The sequence below is a fragment of the Glycine soja genome, chromosome 12, assembly GCF_004193775.1.
Source record: "Glycine soja cultivar W05 chromosome 12, ASM419377v2, whole genome shotgun sequence".
NCBI classification, from domain to species: Eukaryota; Viridiplantae; Streptophyta; class Magnoliopsida; order Fabales; family Fabaceae; genus Glycine; species Glycine soja.
The window spans coordinates 41,511,484-41,536,400 of record NC_041013.1 but is presented as its reverse complement, the minus strand read 5'-3'; the positions used below and the strand labels follow the sequence as shown (position 1 = coordinate 41,536,400).

At 31.2% G+C, this 24,917-nt stretch overlaps 2 protein-coding genes across 4 annotated transcripts; one reads left to right on the top strand and one right to left on the bottom strand.

Moving 5' to 3' along the window:
* Positions 1-1,627: 1,627 nt before the first annotated feature.
* LOC114377949 (probable serine/threonine-protein kinase PBL23) lies at positions 1,628-6,805 on the bottom strand. Of its 2 annotated transcripts, XM_028336429.1 has the most exons (7): positions 6,476-6,805; positions 4,826-5,070; positions 4,443-4,578; positions 3,038-3,296; positions 2,762-2,894; positions 2,380-2,583; positions 1,628-1,868 (listed from the first exon to the last, which is right to left on the bottom strand). In XM_028336429.1, exons 1-7 carry the CDS (start codon positions 6,630-6,632, stop codon positions 1,851-1,853), a joined length of 1,152 nt encoding a protein of 383 aa, XP_028192230.1. In that variant the 5' UTR covers positions 6,633-6,805; the 3' UTR covers positions 1,628-1,850. The 2 variants fall into 2 exon arrangements, with proteins under 2 accessions (XP_028192230.1, XP_028192229.1); XM_028336428.1 differs by lacking the exon at positions 1,628-1,868 and having other exon boundaries at positions 2,147-2,583.
* Positions 6,806-16,638: 9,833 nt separating this feature from the next.
* Positions 16,639-24,917, top strand: LOC114377893 (plant cysteine oxidase 4-like). 2 transcript variants are annotated; one of them, XM_028336361.1, is made up of 6 exons: positions 16,639-16,793; positions 17,489-17,659; positions 18,817-18,962; positions 19,073-19,220; positions 24,164-24,367; positions 24,518-24,917. In XM_028336361.1, the coding sequence occupies exons 2-6, from the start codon at positions 17,557-17,559 to the stop codon at positions 24,634-24,636; spliced, it is 720 nt and encodes a 239-aa protein (XP_028192162.1). In that variant the 5' UTR covers positions 16,639-16,793; positions 17,489-17,556; the 3' UTR covers positions 24,637-24,917. The 2 variants fall into 2 exon arrangements, with proteins under 2 accessions (XP_028192162.1, XP_028192161.1); XM_028336360.1 differs by having other exon boundaries at positions 16,640-16,793; positions 17,387-17,659.

Sequence of the window (24,917 nt, the reverse complement as noted above, 5' to 3'; positions counted from 1 at the left end):
TAAATAGTCATCTGAGTTTTAAGTTGTAGATGGTTGAATAAGGCAGATAGATGGTCGACTAAGGCAAACAATTTTCGATGTTAATGTGTTTGAATTATATTGTCGTGTTTAAATTGTTTAGTGGTATATTATTTTTTTTACAGGTCACACGTATTTTTTCTGGATAAGTAATTTTGTTTGAGCTAGTAGGGTTATTTTAGGTGATAAAACTGTTCTTTTAAGTATTTAACGCTTATAAATCAGTTTTTTTTCCTTAACACAAAAAAGGTAATTTTTATAGTACTTTTCTTCTAACGTTGTTGCATGTCTTCTTCAATTTGTGAGACGTGTGTCTACGAGCAGAGATAAATGTAAAAAATAATTAAGGGAGGAGCACAAAATAAAAACTTAAGTAAAACAGGGATTTAATCCTTAAATATTACCAACTAATTTGGTCGTTGACATTATGAAAACTATCAATTTGGTGTGCAGTATTAGCCAATTTTTGGTCACTGACGTTAGGAGAAAAAAAAAACAATTTAGTGGTAGTATAACAAAAAAAATGAGAAACACAATTTTGTGTATAACAATGTTAAATTGTTAATATTCATCTTATTTTTCGTGACTATAAATTCTAATTGTAATTAATATATATAGTTTTTCTTAGCTTTTCTTTTTATAGAAGTCTGTTAATTACTTAATTTTTAAAATTCAAAATTGACGTGTTATAATTTAGTGGTTAATTGCATAAGAAAAATGAGAGGCACAATTTTTTGTGTGTAATAATGTTAATATTCATCTCAAAGAAAAATATAGACATATTTAATGGAGCCAATTAGTCCTAATTGAAATTAAAAACTTATTTCATCGTTTAGTTTTGTGTTCCTTTCCTCGTTATATTAGTAATTAATTAGAATGATGTTAATCAAGTGATATGATTACAAAGTAATAAATTATTTCACATGATAATTGTTTCTTCAATACTACTTCTCACAAGACTTACAAGTCATATGATATGATGATATTATTGATCAGAAAAAAAAGTAATTTTTTTCTCATCTTGATATAAAAGAACCATATATATCACCAGATTATTCTAATTTAAACAGTAATTTTAAGATTGAGTCTCGAGTATGTGTTAAATATTCTAAAGAATATTTTTATTATAATGGTCTTACCAACTGAAGCAAAATTACTTCCACAACCTATTGCTTCTTACCTGTAAAAGGATCGATATACATGACATATAATATAAAGATAAAGAGATCATTTACAATGATACAAAATTTTCTAAAGCCATTATTCAATAGTTTAATTTATTATATTTTCCCCATGTATCGGGCGAATGTTAAGCTAATTGAATAGTAATAGATTGTCCAGGTTCTTTCTTGGAAGAGTTTAAATATACCCTACTTTGTCCTCATTTTTTATTTATAAACGAACCAGTTCGCCCCTTTCTAAGGTTTGCTATTATGCTTTCTTAGACTTGGCGGCAACGCATGAATTGGGTACATCGCTTACTCTTTTATTAGACAAACAATATTATTATTTTATAGACTTCATTTGTTAGCCAACGAAATTAAAAAAGATTTCAATTTTCCATACGTTGCCATGACAATGACTGGGGTTTAGGAACATACAGATATGGATCGATGATCAGATGAGGCAAAACAATAGTTTATACACGGGTTCTCATTAAGGTACTAGAAATAGTAGTGGGGTTAAATATTTGAGAATCTTACACACATTCCGTCAATCACATTTTTACATATTTAACCAAACACGTTCTAAATTACTTCCCCCATGATACGTTTGATATCCTTCAGCTTCAGCAGCTTTTTATCCTTTTGCCATGATGTTGACTAACAATATCAACCTCCAAAGGAAACCTATGCCCCAGCAAGAAAATACAAGAATGGAAAAAGTCATGCGAGGGGACACTAGGATGGCCAATCTCCTAAGGCGTGTTGAATTGCTTTCTCTTTTTTTCTTTCCAATTTTTTTTTTGTTTGCCTTCAAGGATACAATAATTGAAAATTGAGAACCATAATGATTAGTAAAGCACCAAGCAACCAACCATCTATCTTAATCTTATCGTATGGGAGACTTAAAAGAAGATCCTTACGTAGAACCTTCCATCACAAACTAAAAGTAAACAAATCTAACCTTTCATCATTATCAATTTGGGCATTACCATTAAACCTACCATTTTTTTCCTCTCCATAGAGCATCATATGGTTTAAGATTACAAGGAAACGGCAACTACCAAGCATACAACACAGAATCTAGTTTGGTAAGCATGTACTTATCCTTCATTTAAATGTTGACAATATGTTACATGCATTAAAATGTTGGGCCAGGGGACAACTTAGGGGAATTGAAACTAGAGGAGCTTCCTACCTTTGAAGGGGACCTTTGAGTCTTCACCAGTGGAACCAATGACTGCACAACATCTGCCATGAGAGGCCGATAATCTGCCTCCGGTTGCACACACATTGCAGCAATTGCAGCCACCTGGACAACCTCTTTCATAGAGTATTGTCCCTCCAATGAAGGATCCATAATCTTTACAACCTTTTCTCTATCAGTCAAAAGGGGCAGAGCCTAAACACAAGTAGCAGGTGCAAGTTTGTTAGAAAGAACTAGTGCCAAAATACAAATGTTACTCGGGTAATATTCCTCCCGTAAATGGAAATACTGGAATACCAATTGATTTAATAACTTTCAGAGCAGTACAGAATCAACATAGAAATTGATTGGTGAAAAGAATTAACAAACGCACCCAAGAAACAAGAACACCTTCCCCTGGAGGTCTCTTCATATCAACAGGCACCCGGCCAGTGAGCAGCTCCAAAAGTACAACACCATAACTGTACACATCTGATTTTGTTGTTAAATGCCCTGTTAGTGCATATCTGCACAATCAAACATTGCAAAACCACATTAGTTTTTCATGAGATGGAATTACTCAAAGAACAAGTCTTATAATAAAAATGAAGATTGCAATAACAGAATAATCAAAACAACGTAAAAACAAATTATGAGTTAAGAATTGTACTCAGGGGCAACATATCCCTGGGTGCCCAAAACCCGAGTTGAAACATGTCCACCAGCTCTATCAGGTCCAAGCTTCGCCAATCCAAAATCAGAAACCTTGGCATGAAATTTCTTGTCCAAGAGGATGTTGCTACTCTTAAAATCTCTGTGAATCACTGGGGGACTGACATGCTCATGAAGATATTCCAAACCCTTAGCAGCTTCAAGTGCTATTCTTAGTCGTGTTTCCCAATCCAATTTTACAGGCGTAATAATAGAATCTACAAGAAAATCAACTCAAACATACAATATTACACAAAAGAACTGACAAAAAATAGCAACCCTGGCTGCAGACACAATACTTGGACATTTTAAATTAACTAGCCCACTGTTGAAAAGTTTTACAAGAAAATGGGAGGAGACAGAAAAAAAAAGAACAAAAGTGCTTTATACACACCAGAAATATGGAATAACAAACAATTATAACACTTTATCACAAATAATTCCAAATTTGTTTTCATGGTAATGGGAGAAATATAAGAATTTTCGCTCCAGGTTCTGATCAAGTTCTCATAATCGCTCATACTGACAAACTAAGAATGGAAATTATTTTAAAACAAACTTTCTGTCATACATGACCCATAAAAAATTTCCTCACGTATATCATACATTCTACATTTTCATCCTCATTACTTGTACACTAGAGATTCCAGAGTTCAAATGTTAGTGACGCAAATTATTAAGGCTTATGATGCATTGGTACATAATTCATACTCTGTAGAAATTGTTTAAACAGGTAAGCTGATGCTGCAAGCATTAGTATATTTCCTTTTGTCCAGATTGTGAAATATGCAAGATATATAGCTCAATGCATCACTTCCAACCCATATAAACTTTAGAAGGGAAGAATAAGCCTGGCTGAGTGAAAAAGTTTAAGGGAGAGATTGTAAAAGAGAGTTTGGAAAAATTTATTTTCTATGCTTATATGGACACAGCATTCAGTTTTACACAACAGAACAGGGGCATCTATGTAAGGAATCAGTTACTAAAAGTGCCAATGCAACCAGTCAAACTGAGCACATGCTGGCTGGACTGTTTTCAATAAAATAAAATAAATTCATCAATTTAACTCTGATGTTCAATACTGCAAGATTGATATATTTATCTGTCATCAAATATATTTGAAAAAGTGTTACTCATTCAAACTAAAAAAGGTTCTAATCAATTTTTCCTTGCTCAGCACCTGGGGTGAGCAAATAGTAGCAAAAGCAGAGATTTATATCAAAATTCCAGAGACATATGACACATCCATCCTTTTCCTTACTGACTTCCAGGTAAGAAAAATTATATGTAGTCCCATCCATTTACAGGACTTTAAATTAGCAAAGAATAAAAGCTTTTTAGAAAATATATATTTCATAACTTACTGCTGACAGGATAGAGATGTTCCTGCAGTCCACCATTTGCCATAAATTCATACACCAACAATTTATGATTACTATCAGAGCAGTACCCAAGCAATGCCAGCAGATATGGAGAATGCAACCGACTTAGCAGTTCCACCTACAGTGACATGTAAGGAACCAATTCAACTCAATTACCAAAATGAATTGGCTTCCCAAGACATTTATTGCTATTTAATTCGTCGACTCATGACCAAAAATGGTATGATGTCTCAATCTACAAATTTCACTGTTTTGATTACAAGGGAAATCAAATGCATAAGCATGAAGAAGAACAATGCATTGTGTTTCCCATAGCATCTAGAAAAGAAACAGGGCTGGCCAAAATGTTCCAAGAGGCAACAAACCTCTACTTTAAATTCTTCTTCTCCTTGCTTTCCTGCCTGATCCATGAATTTGATTGCAACTTTCCTGCCATCGTTGAGCACTCCCCGGTAAACAAGTCCAAATCCACCATGACCAATGACATTTGACTTGCTGAAGCCCCCTGTTGCAGAATGCAGCTGCTTGAAAGTGAACACCTGAAGTCCTTTCTCAGCAACAACTTGCAGATTTGCAAAGTCACTTTTCTCGTTAAGGTTGGCATCTTCAACTATTATAAAATCAAGCAAAATCTGTCAGTAAGTAGGACATCAATTTACTCAAGTAAAAGTAGAAAAAGGAAGGATAAAAAAGTTCTAAAGTAAACAACCAAAAGTAACTTTCAAACCATTCAGTTTAAAATCTTGAAAAAAAGGCAAAACATAATAACACTCAATGTAGTTCCTTTTTCCATCCGAGACATTTCAAATGAGAATCAATTTCACCCGAGGAATTAGCATTATCAATATTGGCAGCATCATACTTCAGTTTTTTACAAGTGTAGAGATTGAAGTGTGATTATTAATCAAATTAATTAAATGCAAATAAAAGGAAATAAGGATCGATTTGGCTTGAAAAAACTTTTTTTATTTTCATATTATTGTTTTCACAAATAATTTAAAATTTTCATATTATATTTTCTTCATTTAATATTTTCAAAGATTTGGATAGAAAATGGCATTTGCACCATTGTTATACATCTTTGAGAAGTGGAAACAATAAAAACAAGGCATCCCTTTGACCCAAACCAGGAAAGGAAAACAGGAACGAACTTTTCAAACCAAACAGGCCTTACATGTCTTGTTTGACACCCAAACTTCACCAAATTTTAGACAAGAAAGAAGCACATATAAACTGTAACTACAGACACAGTTGCAACTTGAATCAATCAAACAAGCGTCCCTCTGTCTTTGATCAATCAAATCCTCCATTTTAAGTTTAAACCTACTCGAAACACAACTAAAGCCCAACCACTAAAAAAAACTATCACTAACTTTCCTGAAAAAATAAGTAACACAAGTTCACCATAATTTCCACTAGGCCCAAATCCAGAAGGGAAAAAAACGCAAAACAAACAAAAGGCTGCATCAAACCAAAATAAAATAGCACTTGAGATACAATAGAAAATTACCAGTGGCACTAAATTTAACACATCTCTTCAAACACTCTGTTTTATGAGAAATTATTATATGGTCTGGAACCACCGTGATCCAAAGTCCAAACTAATCCTCCTATGTCGAGAAATTATTAGTTAATCCCAAACCATTGCATGTTTATGGTCCTCCGAGTCAAGTATTTAAGTTTTTCCATTTATTAGAACAGATTAATAACAATTAATTCCCAAACCAAACCTCCGGGTCAAGTACTTAAGTTTTTCAATTTACGAGAAAAAATTAATAGTAAGAATTAATTACATTTCATGTAAAAATTAGCTAGGACCTCAAATTACCAAATAATTTCTCCGACAAGACACCCAGATGAATGTTATTATTATTTTTTTCATTAATTGAAAACTTTAACTGCATGTTAGTACAGATTAGTTAGGGACACAACAATCTAATAATTTCTCGTGTTTCAGAGGGCTACTTACAAACCGAACCTTGAATTTCACTACATTTTCAGAAAGAGACCCGAACCTTTTTTGAGGCTTTTGCGACGATTCGAGACCTTGTTGAGGATGTAGCAGTAGTAGGCGAAGGCAACGAGCAGCGCAAACACGGCGACGGAGGCGAGTACCATGATTGCGACGAGTGCTATCTTCGCCTTCCTTCTGTACCCAAAATCTTCTTCCATTTCGAATTTTCCGAGAAGCGAAAACCCTAACCCTAGAAATGGTTAACTTAATGCATAGTGGTAATGCGAGAGAAGAAGAGAAGAAGCGAAAATGGTTCAAAAGCTGTTTGGAGCTTCGAAGTTCGAAGACACTCTCTGACTCACTCTCCCTCCCTTGGTTCTTTTTCTCTCATGGCGCGTACAATGCTGATAGTAACACTTCTCTTTGCATTTTGCTACCCCAATTTGTTGCAATTTGCAATGACACCCTCTCCTTTTACAGTATTTTCGTTTTTTTTCCCTTCAATTGGTTTAGGACAAGGATAGTTCTAAATCCTTTAATAAAAAATTCTATTAACTCTCTTATTTATTAAATAAAAATAATAAATGTTTTAACTTTTTAAGACAATAAAATATACTTGGCCTAAAAATGTATAAAATGCATTTACATGTATGTTTTTAACTTTTAAAGACAATTAAAATGCATCGACACCATCTCCTTTTAGGAGTATCTACTTGGGGCTACTTTATTTTTAATACATTTTTCCTAAAATATTTAAAATACTTGTAAACGCATTTTATACATTTTTTTCTAGAATATTTTTAACTTTCTAGGACATTTTCATACCCATTGTATTTGATTCTGATGTACTAAGGTCTCATTTGCTACTATTGTCAATTTTTAAATTAAGATTACTTTTTAGATCTATAATTTTTAGTTTCAGAATTTTATAGTTTTATATTTTAATATTATTTAAATCTTGAATTTAATATACATAGTCACTCCTTATTTCCCAATTCAAGTTCATAATGTAATGATAAAATAATAAAATAGTAAGAGGCTAACAATTACTACAATAATAATAATAATAGTTAATAGTGGCATTTTGATAATAATAACAATAATAATAAATATTATGATGATGATAATTATTGTTGTGGTAAATGGTAATAGTGGTAGTGTGATAAAAGTGATATATGCAGTTATGGTATAAAAATAATGATAATAGAAAAGATAATATCTTGTAGACATGTGATGAAAATAATTTGAATGATAAAAATAGTAATAATGATATAGGTGGTGGTGATATTAAAATATTGGTGATTTATGTGATGAATGTAATGACAATAATGTCATTGGTTAGTAGTGAAGTGGTAGTAGTAATTAGTATGTGAGGATGAAAACAATGACTATGGTAATAACAATTATTGTAATAGTAATCATACTCGGTAATAATAATGACAATGATTGTCATTAAAGTGATAATGAATTTGTGATGATAATAATATTCATGATGTTAGTTATCCAATTAATAATGATGATGATAATAATAAGTGTATTATCATGATAATAACAATAATAATAAGATACATGACATTGATCATTATTGATGACATTGATCATTGATGACGATAATAATAACTATGATTTCTTTTGGAGATTTATAACTAAAAAAATGAAACTACTATTTTTTTTGTTATAAAAAAATGAGTGTTTTAATAATAAACTAGAATTTAATGGAATTAATTTAAAATTGGTAAATGCAATTCAAATGTGTATATAAATTAATCTAAACAAAATATTTAAATTAAAATATAATTTTTAAAAAATGCAAAAAAAAAAATATTTTAAAAAATTTTCAAATAAATTCAAGTTAAATTTTTAAAATAAAAAGCAGTCTCAAATCAGTTAGCCATTTTCATATTTTTACAAACAACAGTCCTAATGTCCAAATAACATGATTGCAATGGAAATTGAGTAAAAAGGGGAAAGGTGGGGGGCATTAGAATGCAATTGGAACTGCAAAGAAACATTGAGGGCGGCACCATTGTGAGGCCTGATTGGATGACAAGGAAGAGCAGTGTTAATACTATTTAGTATTTACTAAATCCAAATAGGACAAACTTTACCCATCGATTGCTTTGGGTCACAATCTCACTTCATTGTGTAACATGATCCTCATTAATAAAATGACTTTTCAAAAATAAAGCAAGTAGCCCTTAATAAATAAATGTCCCCATGGGTGCATGACGGAAATTTTTTTTATAAAAATAAATACTGTCTTTTAAATAAATTGAAGCTAAACATATGTAGTGTAGGTGAAATATACCTGACTTATATGACAGTCGGGGTGAAAATAAGGTTGCAATTATGATAATTATAGTGATACGATAGTATAAGAATTTGAACTTTGAAGCGTACTTAAGCTTTAACTTCTTTTAATAAAACATGACGTACTGAACCAACTGATATGTCGATTAAAAAAGCACAATAGACTATTGGTTGTTTTCGATATGTCGGGTGTTCTTTTAAAGTTTTAATAAATTCAGCATTGAATTATGCTTATTTTTATTGAAATTATTTATCTTAATCTATTTTTTAAAAGGTTATTCTTGAAGTTTTTAAAATTTTGAATGTATTTTTTTACATTAATTATAAATAGCTTTTAATTATTGTTTTTACACTTTTAAATTGTATTTGAATACTTTTTATAATCGACCTTAATTTAAAAAAGAAAAACAAATTGAACCAACCTATACTTGGAGCTCAATGTTACAGAAGAAAACAAGTAAACAGTGTTCTTTAGACACAGCATTACTTACGCTCTTTGGAACTCTCTTTAGAACCATCCCTGCGAGAACATTTGATTATTATAAAAAAATTAAAACAATAAATATAAATCCTGCTTAAATAGTCAAGATTTTTAAAAAATAATATAGCGTTTTAAAACGATTAAAGACCATATATGTAATATGGTCAAAATTTATCACTCATTTCTCAGAAAAATAAGTATTATAAAAAATCACCCGTTAAAAAGGCAATATGCTTCATTTTTTTATACTTTTTTTTATTAAAGTTTATCTGAAAGATTGAACCTATTTTTTTTAACCAAGTATCATCGTTGTATATTATTTAGAGGCAATTTTGGTTGTTATATTTTTGTTCAATCCATAATTTTGATTTCTTTCATCTTAAAATAAAGATATTTGGTCTTCCTATTTTATAAAATTTTCAATTTTAATCAAATTCTTAATTTTATATATATTTTATTTCTTTTATTTTTGATTAAGTTGAATCATAGATCTAACATATTCATTTAAATCATCATAAAAATAATTTAATTAATTATAATGTAAGAAATAAAATGTAAATAAAATTAAAGATGAGATCAAAATTATTATCTTTTTTATAAACATACAATCAAAATTGTGAATTTTTAAAATAGAAGTACCAAATATTTTTATTTTAAAATATGAAGAATAAAATTATGAATTTTTTAAAACAAAGAAACTTAATATCTTTATTTTTAAAATGAATGAACCAAAATTACATATTAAACAAAATAAGAAAATCAAAATTACATTTAAGTCTATTACTTAACATAAAACCAAATTAATAACAAAAATCCAACAAACAATCACTTTTATTTATATATATATATATATATATATATATATATATATAACACGAGTTAAATCTTAACTAAAAATTATCAAAAAGTATTACGTCTAAAAACTAATAGCAACTTTTTTTTTTCAAAATCTAAATTAGAGTATGGAAATGAAAAGGGAGGGTGAACATTTCTTGATGGTGTTGATTTGTATTGGATTTTTTTGTCTGCACCAGCTATTTTTCTTGTTAAAAAATATGTTTTATAAAATAATTTAAAATTAATGATCATATAAATCTTAAATTTGTAACTTTTTCATTATTAACATAACGTTCTAACCAATTAAACTAATATATCAATTATATTATGAAATAATTAATATTGTATATATAACACTAAATTTTTTAATATATATATAAGTTTACATAATAAATTTTATAAGTTAATTTTGATCTAATAATTAATTTTTTTACATATATAAATTATTATTAAACTTATAGTTTCTATTTAAAATTTATATATATAAAAAATATATTATGAATTGCAAATTCATAATAACCTTACGGTGGCAATCCGTATGAGTATAGTCAATCTAATAAGTAAGGGTATTTTTTTATTTTTCACTCTCCCCGCTAGATGTAAAAAATAAAATTGACAAGAAGAAAATCCAGATTTCTAGGCTAGTATCAATGACTTTCTTACGAGGAGAGGCCTAATTTCTGCTAGACTTCTTTGGGGTTAGACTTGGAACTTCCTATTTACACCCCATTTACTAAGTACACCCTGTATCCCTTAATTACTTATTATATCCTTTTTCTTAAAGTACACTCCTTTTGTTTTCCAGAAACGTATTTTTAGAATTATATATACCTATTCTAAAAATGTATTTCTAAAACTATATTTATAGTTCCAAAAGATATACTTCCAATATATATATATATATATTCAATAAAATATCACTTAAAAATTAAGATGATTGACGAGAAATTAAAAAAAAAATAAACGTTTATCTTATGTTCATGTTTGTTAGTCTTAGTTTCATCCTATCATTAATGTTCTTTAAATCCTATCTAAAATCTTATTTTTATTTTATTTTTATTATTCTTTAAACCCTAATTTTAAATTATCTTCACCATATATTCATTATATAATATTGTATTTTCATCATTATACTATACAGTATTTTGTGTTTTTCTTCACGTGATAATGTGTTTCAAGGTACGTTCATCACTGACTTCATGTGACACTCAATCGTTGACGTAGACTTGGATTAGAAAATGAATGAACACATTTAAAGGAAAGAAACTATCATCAAAAGCTTTGCTTGTAATTAAGGTGTATAATATATGAATTTAGTGATAACGTATCTTGAAATGCAATGTCACATAAAGAAAAACACAAAAAAATTGTATAATAATGATGATGAAAACACAATATTATATAATGAATATATGATGAACATAGTTTAAAACTAGAGTTTAAAGAATAATAAAGATAAAATAAAAATAAGTTTTTATATAGGATTTAAGGAACACTAATGATGGGATGAAAATAAAACTAACAAACATGGATATAAAATAAGTATTTATCATTTTTTTTTATTTCTCATTAACTATCTTAAATCTTAAATGATATTTTATTAAAAAATATATACTTATTCCAAAAGTATATCTCCATGAATTATAGTTCCAAAGATATATTTTGGAAATAGGTATATGTAATTTCAGAAAGATATTTCTAAAAAACAAAAAGAGTGTATTTCTTATAAAAATAATATAATGGATAATTGAGAGATAGAAATGGGGTAAGTGGACTGAACATTCATATTATTTGTTAAAGGTCGCATCCATAATGGGCAATTTCTTTCTGCAACCCTGATTTGCTACCTGCACCTACTTTGACTTAATACCTCTGTTCTTGCATATAATTTTTTTTTCAAATTTGTGTTTTTTTATAATACTATTTTCAAGTTGTATTTGATATTAATTATTTTTACCAAAATACTCTTAATTAATTTACAATAAATATTATGACTAAAAAAGATAAATGCATTCTCTCTTATAAAAGTTGGAAAACAAAGCTAACACTTATTAATTAATTAGATAAAAAGTAATTAAATAAAAAAAGAAATATGATGAGTTTCAATAATTTTAAGGTAATTTTGGAAAAATAATAATATTACTAACAAATTTAATGTTACTACTTATGTTAATCAATTTTTAAAAAAATATAAATTAATTAAAATAGTCTCATATATATTTAGGGACAAGGTAATACTTGTTTTCATTTTGAACCCTAATAAAAGATCTTCAAGCTACGATGAAGATTTGTGTGAAAAGGCTACAGTTGTCGTCGGTGGTGATGAAGCAATCAACGACGGTGAAGTTGAGGTTGTTGGCAAAGAACTAGGCAAACAACCACGCTCTGATCAACGAGTTCGATGCTCTGGTGTAGCGATCGTGGAAGTAGGAACATGCTGTGATAACGTTGCCGAGTTTGTCTCTGCTGGAAGAGAACAAAGCACTAATAACGAATGTTAGTGCAATGAAGTCTCTAATTTATAAGCTTAAAACAAGGACTGAGACTTAAAAAGATCAATTTGGAAATTGAATCTGGATTATATAGAAAAATTGTTATGCCCTTACAGATTATCCTATCCGGAATTATATATGCATAAATCGAATTGGCCATTCTGTAATTATGCATAAAGATTTCCAGATTAAGCAATCTGGAAAACAACATGTATTCCATATTACTTATTCCAAAATTACGTAGAGTGACCAATTTGTAAGGGTAAAATGCTCTTTTGTCTGTTTTGAATTTGTCAAACTGGATTAAAAAAAAAACCCGACAAAGAAGCCTCTAGTTTAGAAGTTAATGGATGTACAAAGAGAGAGGTACAATGTAGACGTTAATGAAGGTAATTGTGATAGGTGAAGAAGCTCCAATTTAGTGGAAACAAGGTATGAGGACCTTTATAAAAAGGTTGTACAATTTTGAGATATTTAAAAACAGGGAAGTACAAGTAGAAGAATGTGGGACCCATGAGATTTGGCTCTTTAAATAAAGTTATAATTAAAAATTGAAAAAAATAATAAATAATGTTTTAATAAAAAATTACACATAGTTAAAAATTATGAAATAATTAAAATTTTAATATTAATTTTTACCTTATTATTTGAAGTATTTTGTTAAGTAGTTAAATATTTAAAAAGGCAAATGACTCACTAAAAAAAGAGAACTAAAATATATTTTTCGTTCTTATAAATATGAAAATATTCAAAATTTTGTTCATATAAATTTTTTAATATATTTTCATTCTTACAAAATTGAAAGGTGTCACTTTTTTTTTATTCAGACGCGGGTTATGATAAATCCGGACATCCCATGATTATTTTTTTACATTAATTATGTATATAACCAATATAAAATGTGATTTTTTTTACATTAATTATGCATATAATTGATTTAAAAAAGTAATGCATGCATGTAGGTCTGGATTTCCAAACCTTACATTGGACAACAAAAATGACACATTTCAATTTTTGATGATAAAAAAATATAAGAATTTTGCTAGGACAAAATTTAAAATATTTTTATATTTATGAGAACGAAAAATATATTTTTTTTTAAAAAAAGAGAGAATAATTATGATTTATAAATAAATAATTTAATAGATGAAAATAAATACAATAAAAAATGAATTAAATAAATGATGTTATTGAATTCGTGTATTTTTGTTATTAGACTAATTGATTTTCATTATTTACGTTTTTGCTTTAGTATTAGTATAAAATTGCATGTGTTGAATGGTTAGGATAACTTCTGAAAAAACAAATAAAGTAAATCACTAACTAAGCCCTTGAATGTAGCAAGCGCCTTCACTTTAGTCCATGAATTAAAATGAAAAAATAGTCATTAAATGTAAATTATTTTTCATATTATTCTCTCCATTAAGTGATCCATGTTAAACTTAACGATTGCATCCATATTGCATGGTATGTGCCAACGTGGCACTGACTTTGGACCAACAAGTTGTATGCATGGAACCACCAAAGTGACACAAATAATGACCAAATTGAAAGTGCGAAAAATGTTGCCCAAGATGACCACATCATCATGCTAATTTCCGACAAATTCTTCAACTAATTCATCTCCATCCAATTCTTACACCCACTCAATCTAATTCCACAACTTTGATCCAATTTCATGCACGTAGAAAATTCTCCTCCACCATCCCAATCCAACCCTCCATTTCCTCCTCCCAAGTCCCAGCCACTTTTTCCCCCTATCCAACAACCTCATTCTTTTGCCACCACCATGCCACCCATAACCTCCGTCCCTTCTTTTTCATGCCCTTTGATCTTCAATATCTTCTTCCAAACTTGGTCCTTCCTCTCCACCTTTTCATGGATGCCTCAAACGATGTTGTCTGCCTCCAACAATGCAAATGACTTTTCTTTCACCACTAAATACAACAAATACGACTAACAGAATATGTTGGCTTAATTGTATTTTTTATTTTCAATTATTAATTTTCAGTGAATTTTATTTTTAATAAATTAATTTGACACATTTTATACTTGTAAAGTTTACCTTCTATCTTTTATCCATTAATAAACACAAAAATTAAGAATAAAATTTGTAAAAAAAAGTTAGAGATGAAATTCGCCAAAAACTTTATTTTGATGTTGTATATATTGGATTATTGGTTATTGAATCCCGAAGCGAATCAAGTTGCAGATACTCTTTGGAAGTTTGGATTATCCATAGATACAGATTGTAGAATTTTCTATTTTATTTACAATTTTGTCATGACTGGTATGACCTCTGTATTGTGTTCCCTTGTTAGGGACGGATGTAAGGGGACCAGGCAGGGGCCTCAAGACTTTAATATACATATGCGACTACCTACAAAATATATTAAGAAATCTGAATTACCTAGTAGCAAATGAAATGAGTCAAATAAAACACGTTGGAGCAAGAAAATAACACCCAATAAAAAATTTACGTTCACAATTTATTTTTAGTACCAATTTACCATTGTTTCATATTTATGAGCCAACATTGCATGGACCTGACCAAAGAACCCAATAAGCCCGTGACAAAGTGATATTAACTTAATTTATATTTTCTTCAATATATATATATATATATATATATATATATATTATTTTTTATTATAAACATATTTATATGTATTACATATTACTGTTATAAGATTTGATGACTTTCAAATTTTAATTATTATTATTACTCTCTTCTTCTCTTGGATTGTGAAATTATTAATGTGAAACTTGTTTTGTTTGTTATTTTGTATACCACTAAAGAGTCTTTCAAAATTTAAAGAAAAATAATATTGAATTATAATATGTGGAACCTTGGCAATAATCTTTTAGAACTAAGGTCTTTTGTGTCAGTGGTAAAATGGGAGACACATAAGATGCAACATATATATGATAATGTTTGGTATATTTATGTTTTATGGAGTTTTAGAAATGTTACGCACCTATATGATAATGCTTGGTATATTTTTGTTTTATGGAGTTTTAGAAATGTTACGCATCTATATGATAATGCTTGGTATATTTTTGTTTTATGGAGTTTTAGAAATGTTACGCACCTATTTCATTTCATTTGCTATCTTAACGACAGAAAAATAATGGACAAAATTGACAAGTAGATAAAAATCATAAATATTCACACAAGTTACACAACAATGTGGTAAATGTATACTAATAGTTTTTTTTTAGAGGAAATGTACACTATGTAGTTATGAAATATGTGAATCAATAACTATTTTTTCAAAAGTTATTCTTTGTCAAATAATTATTTGTTAAAAGTTAAATATTATATATATATATATATATATATATATATATATATTGTTGAAATAAAGTGTTCTGTTATTGTTTGGACTCCTCAAAGAGGCAACAAAATTTATAGAAAAAAAGGTCACAGAATCTTATGTTGAATGACTGGATATAGTATTGATGTAAACGTTCATTATATTTAATGTAAACAAATAACGTAAAGTATAATAAATAAATAGTGGTAAAATAATGTAAACAGTTACTCCATTAAGGCAAAACAATCAATAGATTTATTGAACAATTAACATATTGTTTTATTAAACAATTAAAAATATAACTAAACAATAAGTTAGTACTAATATTTTATTTAGCACATTAAAAGATAACATAAATTCTGTAAGAAATCTTTTGTTTACAGCATTCTGTAAGAAATCTTAAATACATTGAAATCTGTATTTATGAATATTTATATATTGCACTGATTGAAATAAACTCTCTGTAATCAGAATCAGAATGTTATGCCAATAGAATAATCAATTTGATATGTCAACTCAACGTAGTAATAATATATAAATAACACATTGAACACATTATCACGATAATAATCACAAACTATGATTATGACCATGAGTTTACCCATACGTATAATAATTGCTATTTGTTGCTACATTTACTTAGCTACGGTTACAAAAACGACTCTAAAGTCACACAGAAAAAATAAGGCATCTTGCTGAGGCTTGACCTCAAAATTAAAATAAAATAAAAACAGTGTGATGATGACGTGTTGAAGATCTTCCTTGGGCTCTTTAATCGTTTCTTCGTATTTTCACCTTCTTTTCCTTTTTCCCCTTCTCTCTTCTATTTCTCGTTTTTACTTTGTGGCGATTCCTTGCATACTTCAAACTCGTCCATTTCTTCATCTACTTCCTCTGCACCCTACCCCTAAACCAAAACCTTCTTCTCCATGGCTTTCTCAGGTTCGCTTCTCTCTCCGCTACTTCCTTCCACGCTCTGTTTCGATTTTTTCCCCATTTTTTTTTCTTTCTATCGGAATCTCATACCCCATTTGTGGTTCTCATCCAATATTTATTTTTTATGCGTTTTCTCGCCTTTTCAGCTCGCCCCTTTTATTGGGTCACTCTTTATTTTTCCATTTTTTTTGTTCACTGTTGTTGTGCAGAATTTTCCCCTGGTTTAACAGTGTATGCTATGCTTCTTTTGTTTCTGAGGGGGGGAAATTAGCGTTTTGGTTTTAAAACATCACATTGGATTTTGTAGTCATTGTTTTGACGAGTGGAAGTGAAAAATAATGAAGGGTTTTGTTTTTTTTATCTGTGCAAAACTTGTGGGGTTTGTTGATTTGTATTAGAAAAAAAATGGAGTTTTTGATTCTTTGGATGTGTGTTTGTAGAAACTATAGAGCAGAATGTGATTGCATCTCAGTGTTTTGGAATGAATCGTGTTGCTTCCGTAATTGTATATTTAGATCGTGTTTAGACTTGTTGTGATGTCTATGAAGTAAAACTCATTTATTTTTGGCTTTGCTATCACTCTTTTTGTTGTTCAATAGGCCCGTAAATTAGATTAGCTGTGAGGGGTCATCAGCAGCTATTCGGATTCTTTACCGTTGGTTTGAGACTTAAATACAGTTATTATCCAATTGTATATCCAGTCCCTATTGCAACCGATAAGCTTCTTGCAAGGTGTTATCAATAGATTAGTTGATCACACCTTTACAAGATGCCGTATTATATACAGAGACTTTATAGGCTGTGCAAGGCTTCCTTTTCACCAAATGGACCTGTCTCAGAAGAAGCCATTGCAAAAGTTTGTGAGAAGTTAGGTATGTTGCTTATTTTCCTCGTTGGTTTTTGGCTTTTAGTTATACGTGCATACATATATTGTCAGCTCCATACTTTTGTTTTATAAGCATTTAGAACATTTGATTTTGATAATCATGGAAGTAACATGCAAATAGACTTATTCCTCACGATTTCACTGAATCATCATTGTTCACTAAATATTTGTCAAATCTGGAGTGTTTTTAACAGATAGGTTATTTCATCGATGATGAATAATAAGTGTGAACAGATTGAGGCTAGATAGGTCTAAACAATTGATTATTCTATACTATGTCCAGATATCAGAAAACTTCAAACCTTCTCCTTATCTCCTCTTTTCCTCTTTAGGGTTTGTCCTTCTGAAGGAGGTCATGGGCGGCACTTGAGGCTTAATAATGACAGTTTTGTCATTAAGCTTGCTTCTATTCTTTTTAAGAATTGAATACAAGTCATAATGTTCTCTCCAAACTTTTGAATGAACTAATCCTCTTCTTTTCAAGAGTGAAAAAGGGCCACCATTCTCTGTTTAAATTTTAGGATAGATTTAGATTAATAAGGATAAATTTTGTCTTGAAGCTTTTGCTGTAAACTTGATTTCCATTTGTCATTTATTAATTTAATTTTCTTGCTTATCAGTATGTTAATGCACAATAAAAGAGCTCTACCTTTTGAAATATGATTTTTTACTGGCCATCTGGTTATGTGCCTCTGCTGGTATCCTGTGCTATAATCCCCCTCAATGTTCCAGCTGCTTTGTAAGATAGATCCAATATACCTAAACTGCACTATATGTGACACGGTGTGGCCTGATTTTCTCATCGGACCAAATATCTTTGTAAGCATGTGATTGTGACTCTTAATATTAGAGATTGTGGTTATATAATCTGCTCCAGGGGCTATTCAAGTGTGCATATGTAGGTGTAAATACTAGTTTCACATTTTAATTGTCTCTCTTTGAACTTCGGTTCTGTTCCGGGTCTTTTTAAAATACAGTCATATCACACATGAACTTCTATGAGTCTTTTAAAATATAGTCATATCACACATTAACTTGTGTCATACCTTTTTGTTCCCTTGTGATTTTCTACAATCTTGCTACATACTAGTTTTGCTGTCTAACTGAGATTTTTGTAATAAAATTTTATTTAATGTTTCCCAGAAAAAATCAAGCCGTCAGACGTAGGTCTTGAGCAGGAAGCACAAGTGGTTCGTAATTGGTCTAGTCAAATGCCTGAATGTAACGGGAACCATCAACAGCCACCACCAATCAAATACCTGCATTTGTATGAAGATGACAGCTTCTCTGTAAGTATTAATAATCAGAAATCTACGCTATTTCATTCAGCAATTTTATACAATATTGCTCTTATGGGTATAGCTACTGAAGTTTGACTAATAAATTTCATCTTTACCAGATAGGAATTTTTTGTATGCCCCCTTCTTCTGTTATTCCTCTCCATAATCATCCTGGAATGACAGTCTTAAGCAAGCTCTTATATGGTTCAGTGTATGTTAAATCCTATGATTGGATTGATTTCCCTGGCCCAACTGATTCATCTGAAGGTTCGTTCTTTATGGTTTTACATTTTTTTGTTACTTAATCCAATTTTTAAGTCCTTTGTATCTGCATGGGAATACATTGAGTATTGAATGTGTTGATCCCTTCTTTGTTTTTATTTTAAAGAAAAAAAAAACTAGCAAGAGTGTGGCAATTTGTGTCGTTTACTTTTATACCCAAATTTTGTGATCAAGAGGCATGACTTTTAGGTTTTCTTCATATGCTACTGTAACACCAACTTTAGGTCTTTCATCAGTAAACTTTGCAAGAGGGTGGGAGTGAGTTTGTCTTATTTACCTGTAAACTCAAATTTGGAGATCAATATCTTACTGGGGCTGGTGGAACCTTATACCTGTAATAGAAGCCTAATAATAATATGCTTATCAAATTTGGACAGGTGAGTTTTTGTGTTTTTGGGTTGAGATTGGTCACAATGTTTCTTTGTGAGAGCTATTGGTATTGTGTCACGTAGATTAGAAAGTATGTATTCTAATTGAGAACTGAACTTTCCATAAGTAGATAAGTTATTCCACTTTGTGTTGTCTCATTGGTGAAGGGATGACCAAGGCTATATATCAATACCTCAACAGATAAGCTACAAGGAATTCAATATTGCACGCAAATGCCCTTTGATGTTGGATGGATTTGCAAAAGGAATATGAGAGGGGATAGGTATAAATAATTCTGGCAGATAACCTAGATGTTACTAGCAATAAGTTCTAGATTCACCACAAAGCAAGGAAAATCTTCTTGTTTCTTATTTTACTTACAGCAAGGCCCTTTGAGGGTACATAAGAGCTTGATTAGCAAATAAACATTGTTCTAGAAATTTCTAATTCATATAGTATCATAATGGGATTTAAATCCTATTCATCAACTAGAGATGTGACCAATGAAATTCTTATAAGCTTTTAGAGAATTTTCTCCTTACAACTCAGTTTTGTGAGGTTAAGTTAGGCTACAAGCCCAAATTGTAAGATGATATCAAAGTCTATCTTAGATCCATCATTGGGACACTTGTATTTGTCTACTACATGTCTATTCTTAGCCGTGACATGAGATGCTGTTGTTATTGGGCCATGCTCCAGATTCAAGTCTTGTGCCGATTGTGCATGACGCAGGGTGTGTTGAGATCCCACATTGACTAGAGATATGTCCAATGTAGTCCTTATATGGTTTTTGTAATCCTTACCTTACAACCCGGTTTTGTGGTGGTGAGTTAAGTCCAATGTCCAACTTCAAGCAGTTAGAGTTAGTTAATTGGTGAGTTAAGTCCAATGTCCAAATTCTAAGACCAGCTAACTTGCTTCCTTTACATTCCTTGCCTTTGTTTACAGCAACCTAACCAATTAACTAACTCTAACTGCTTTACTAACAAGGTCTACTCTCAACTAGCAAAACCTAACTAACAGGGTGCTTGAAACCCATCCACTTCTTGCTCTTGCAGCACCTGCAGGGCAACATTAATTGACACTGATGCCCAGTCATTCCTGATTACAATAGCAGCAGGATCAGCTTGGTCACAAACATAGTGACCAATCAGGTTAACAACCACAACAATCAGCAAAACTTGATGTAAGCTTACCAAAACATTACTCACTACTGCAACACTTACTAGACATGTTGCATGTTGGTCTAGCTCAGACCCCTTTTCACCATTATCAGTTCTTACGTTGCTATTTTCTTCTTTCAAAAGCAACTTCAAGAGCAAGAAAAACTATTGCATGTGACTGTCAAAATGATAAGAAAATTTTGAACCCCCAGAATTTATAAGGGATGCATGCCTACTTTGGAGAATCCAAAGCTGAACTAGTCAAATTAACAGCAGTTTTAATTTACAGCATCTTTCTAGTGATCTGGTGACTTTCAAAACTAATAACCTTTTACAGTAACCTTCCTGCAACTTTCAACCACCAATGGCCTCTTCCCTTGCTTGTCATTTCCAGCAACTTTCTAGTGAACTCTGTCAATTTCCAGCCACATCAAATCTCCGGCTGATGTTAAGAGTGTTCCACGATCTTTTTATGGTATAATTTTTGCCTTTTAGTATAAGTTTTTCCTTTTCAACGGATTTTATATTTAAAAAAATGGATTTATTTGTGACAAGCTTAAAGCTTAGTAAGGTTTAGCTTGAGGGGGAGTGTTAGAATAATTTGCAGTTCATGTATCTTGTGTCAAATGATTTCATGCCTCACATGCTTAATGCATTTAGTTTTTGTAGGAATTAGTATTTATGAAGTAGCACCCTGCACCCATTTTTATTCTTTGCCCAGGAAATAGTCCCTACTAAGTCTATTTAGAGTCTATTTATATAGATGTTCTACATATCATAAGTTCTGTACAATCAATCCATTCCATCCTATCTCCTCCTCTATTTCTCTGTTACCCTCTAACTTCAGCAGGTCTGATCCATTCAATATGGAAAAGAGCTCACAGCTCAGCCTTTGCCAATTTCTCTCTGCCTTCATCTTTAAGACCCATTTCTTTGCCTCACCTCATTGGGTCCCATTAGTGCTGGGAGCCTGGGAAATAATTCCATTTTCTGGTCATGGCCTAGTCCATTAAGTCACCATTTAGCAGACTCGAGTAATTCTACTCTTGACCCTTCTTCTTTCCTCTAATTTGTAATAGTCTTCTTTGATCTCCACATGTCTGCGGCACAGACTCATCTGACAACATCAGGTATCTTTTTAGCAGCGTCAACTAGGATTTTTTTTGCGATGTTTGTTGAGATTATTTTTTGGTCGACATTGGGTAGGTTTTTCGATCAACATCAGCTAAGGTTTTTTTGGTTGACTTCAGACAAGACTTTTTCTTGCTGTCGTCGGTTAGGATTTTTTTGGCCAACATCGACCGAAAAACATCTTCGACCGACATTGGTAAAAAAAAACCTAGCTAACGTCAACCAAAATATTTCCCCAATTGACATCGATCGAAAAAACCCTAGTTGATGTTAACAAAAAATATCCCTAGCTAGCGCCGGCCAAAAGAAATAGTCATGGTCAATGTTGGCCAACAAACCCTAGCTGACGCCAACAAAAAAAATAGTTTCAACCAGCATCAACAAAAAAACCTAGCCAACGTCAACCAAAATATAGTTCCGATTGATGTTGGCCAAAAAATATCAATGACCGTCATCGGCCAAAAAACCTTACCGATGTCGGCCAAAAAAACCCTAACCAACGTTGACCAAAAATCAATCATGGTCAACACTGATCGAAAAGCCCTAGTCGATGTCGGCCAAAAAACATTACCGACCGACATTGACTGAAACCCTAGCTGGCCTCAACCATAAAATAACTCTACCTAAGATTGACTAAAAACATCCTTGACCGACATCGACCGAAAATGCATTGACTGACATCAACCAAAAAATGGTCCTGGTTGACGTCGATCTAAAATTGTTTGGGCTGATGTCAAGCCCAAATTGCCCTAGTTGAGGTAGGCCGAAAATACCTTAACCAAGATCGATCGAAAATAGTCTTGACCAAGGTAGGTTGAAAATAATACTTAAATGGACAAATGCTAAATTTTCACTTTTTATCGCTTAATTACTGAAATTAAAAAAAAATCCTTATAATATTTAAGTGGATATAAATTGGATATGACCAAATCTATATCCACTTAAATGGATTGGATCTTGAATCCAAATTGTTTTTAAAAAAAATATGGATATAGATTTAAGATCCAATCCATTTAAGTAGATATGGATTGAATATGGATTAGATTCTTAAAATTCCAATCCATGCGCACCCCTAACCTCCATTGACAAATTCACTTCTGTTTGTTTCAGTTGAGTAGTTTATTATTATTATTCAAAATCTAGTTATATAACCTGTTCATCTTATGTTGTCACCCTTCTTTTAATTACCTGGATGAAACTGTTTGTTTCTCCATTTGCAACCCAGAAGGTGGTTATAATCTCCCATATTTAGTGCTCTATTTTGCCTTTGCCCTCTGCTTTCAACTATTTAGGCTTTTCTTCTGTCTATTATTGTGATGTTTGTTCCTCTCTCTTTTTGCTTCCTTCTTCACTGCCATGGTTTTGCTTTTTGGTCTCTAAACCTTTATCTTCTCTTCTATTTTCTTGCACTCAAGATCTTAGATGTCCTGTTTCTCAAAAAAGTGTTTCGATTGATGCGATTAGGTATAATACTTATGAGATCAATGAGTTTCAAATATTTCTTCTTAGAACGTATTGATTTGATCCCATAAGTGGCACCACCGCCCCATAGCATGTTGCCACCTCATCTTGGGCAAAACTGATTGATCCAAGTCATACTTGGGTTGGAATGGCTTGAGTGGTACCTTCTCAAAGGTCCACAAATCACATTCTGGTTGCACCATTTCCACCAAAGCCATCAATTGAGAGCACCACTTCTCAGCGCCTGATAGCTTCTCTGACTTGGGTGTTCTAGTGGAGTTGAAATGCTGCTCAATGTTTATCAATCACTATCAAACCTTCTCCATCAAATGTTGGAATCATCTTTGAAATTCTGTACTCTCGGCTCCCAAATCGAAACTCTGATACCAGTCAATACTTGATAGCTATTAATCCAGAGATACGAATTAATAAAATGATTTTTTTTTACTGATCAGACTCCTTTGAATTAGGAAGTCCTAGTGCAGAGGATTTTTTGGTTGCTTATTATTTTAGCTTGACCTGGCCATGGTACCTAAATTCTAGATACCTTTCAGCAACAAAGTTCTTGATTTAGTTGTCTGATCTAGGAAAACAGGCATTTAGTCTTTATTTCTTTATACTCCCATTGCTTATGAAATTTAAAGACTTTTATCACCTCACAGTCTTGTTTATCATCTTTCTCTTTCATGGTAAGTTTGATTTTATTAACACCATCTTTTTTAATAAGATTCTACCTCATTTGGGAATTGATAATGATTTTATAAATTTGGTTTTTTTGGCCCTCAACCAATTTGTTCTTGGCAGCTAGAGCTGCAAAGCTTGTCAAAGATACCGAGATGACAGCACCAACTGCAACAACAGTTCTGTATCCTACCCTTGGAGGGAACATACATACTTTTAGGGCAATAACTCCCTGTGCAATCTTTGATGTGTTGTCTCCACCTTATTCCTCAGAACATGGAAGACACTGCACTTACTTCCGGAAATCGCAGAGGAAGGATCTTCCAGGTGATCTTATTTATATATCCATTGCAGGTTCCTTTATGCCTTGTGTCCCAACTTCCCAAGTGATTGATGGTTTCACCTCTAAATGTTGTGTTTTGTTAACTACACCATATTGTTTGTCCACACATAACATACATGTTTTTTCAATTGCAGGTAATCTTCAGTTGAATGGAGTTACAGTTTCTGATGTGACCTGGTTGGAAGAATTTCAACCTCCCGATGACTTTGTGATCCGTAGAGGGATTTACAAGGGTCCTGTCATTAGAACTTAAAAAGAATTTGGCTTTTTTATCAAATAGGGTACAACAAAGGGAATTGTGGAAGGAGTTGTGAAAAAAGCCAATACAATAATTTTATTCTTTATTAGGCATTTGGTTTGTACATAACAATGCACTATTGCAATCTCTCTTAAGTCACCGACCTCTCCCTAATCCAGTAGATTAGTAACGGAATGTGAAAAAGGACCTCGATCATGATGAGTGGACTTAAATTTTGTTTGCTTATTGTTGAGAATAAGATACAATATATCATTTTTTGTTTTCTCTTTGCTTCT

Coding starts and splice junctions, on each gene's coding strand:
- LOC114377949 (XM_028336428.1), bottom strand. CDS start 6,632: ATGGAAGAAGATTTTGGGTACAGAAGGAAGGCGAAGATAGCACTCGTC. Junction 4,579..4,825: donor AAGAAGAATTTAAAGTAGAG/GTTTGTTGCCTC, acceptor ATGTCACTGTAG/GTGGAACTGCTAAGTCGGTT. Junction 2,895..3,037: donor CAGGGATATGTTGCCCCTGA/GTACAATTCTTA, acceptor TTGATTGTGCAG/ATATGCACTAACAGGGCATT.
- LOC114377893 (XM_028336361.1), top strand. CDS start 17,557: ATGCCGTATTATATACAGAGACTTTATAGGCTGTGCAAGGCTTCCTTT. Junction 17,660..18,816: donor AAAAGTTTGTGAGAAGTTAG/GTATGTTGCTTA, acceptor AATGTTTCCCAG/AAAAAATCAAGCCGTCAGAC. Junction 19,221..24,163: donor CCCAACTGATTCATCTGAAG/GTTCGTTCTTTA, acceptor TGTTCTTGGCAG/CTAGAGCTGCAAAGCTTGTC.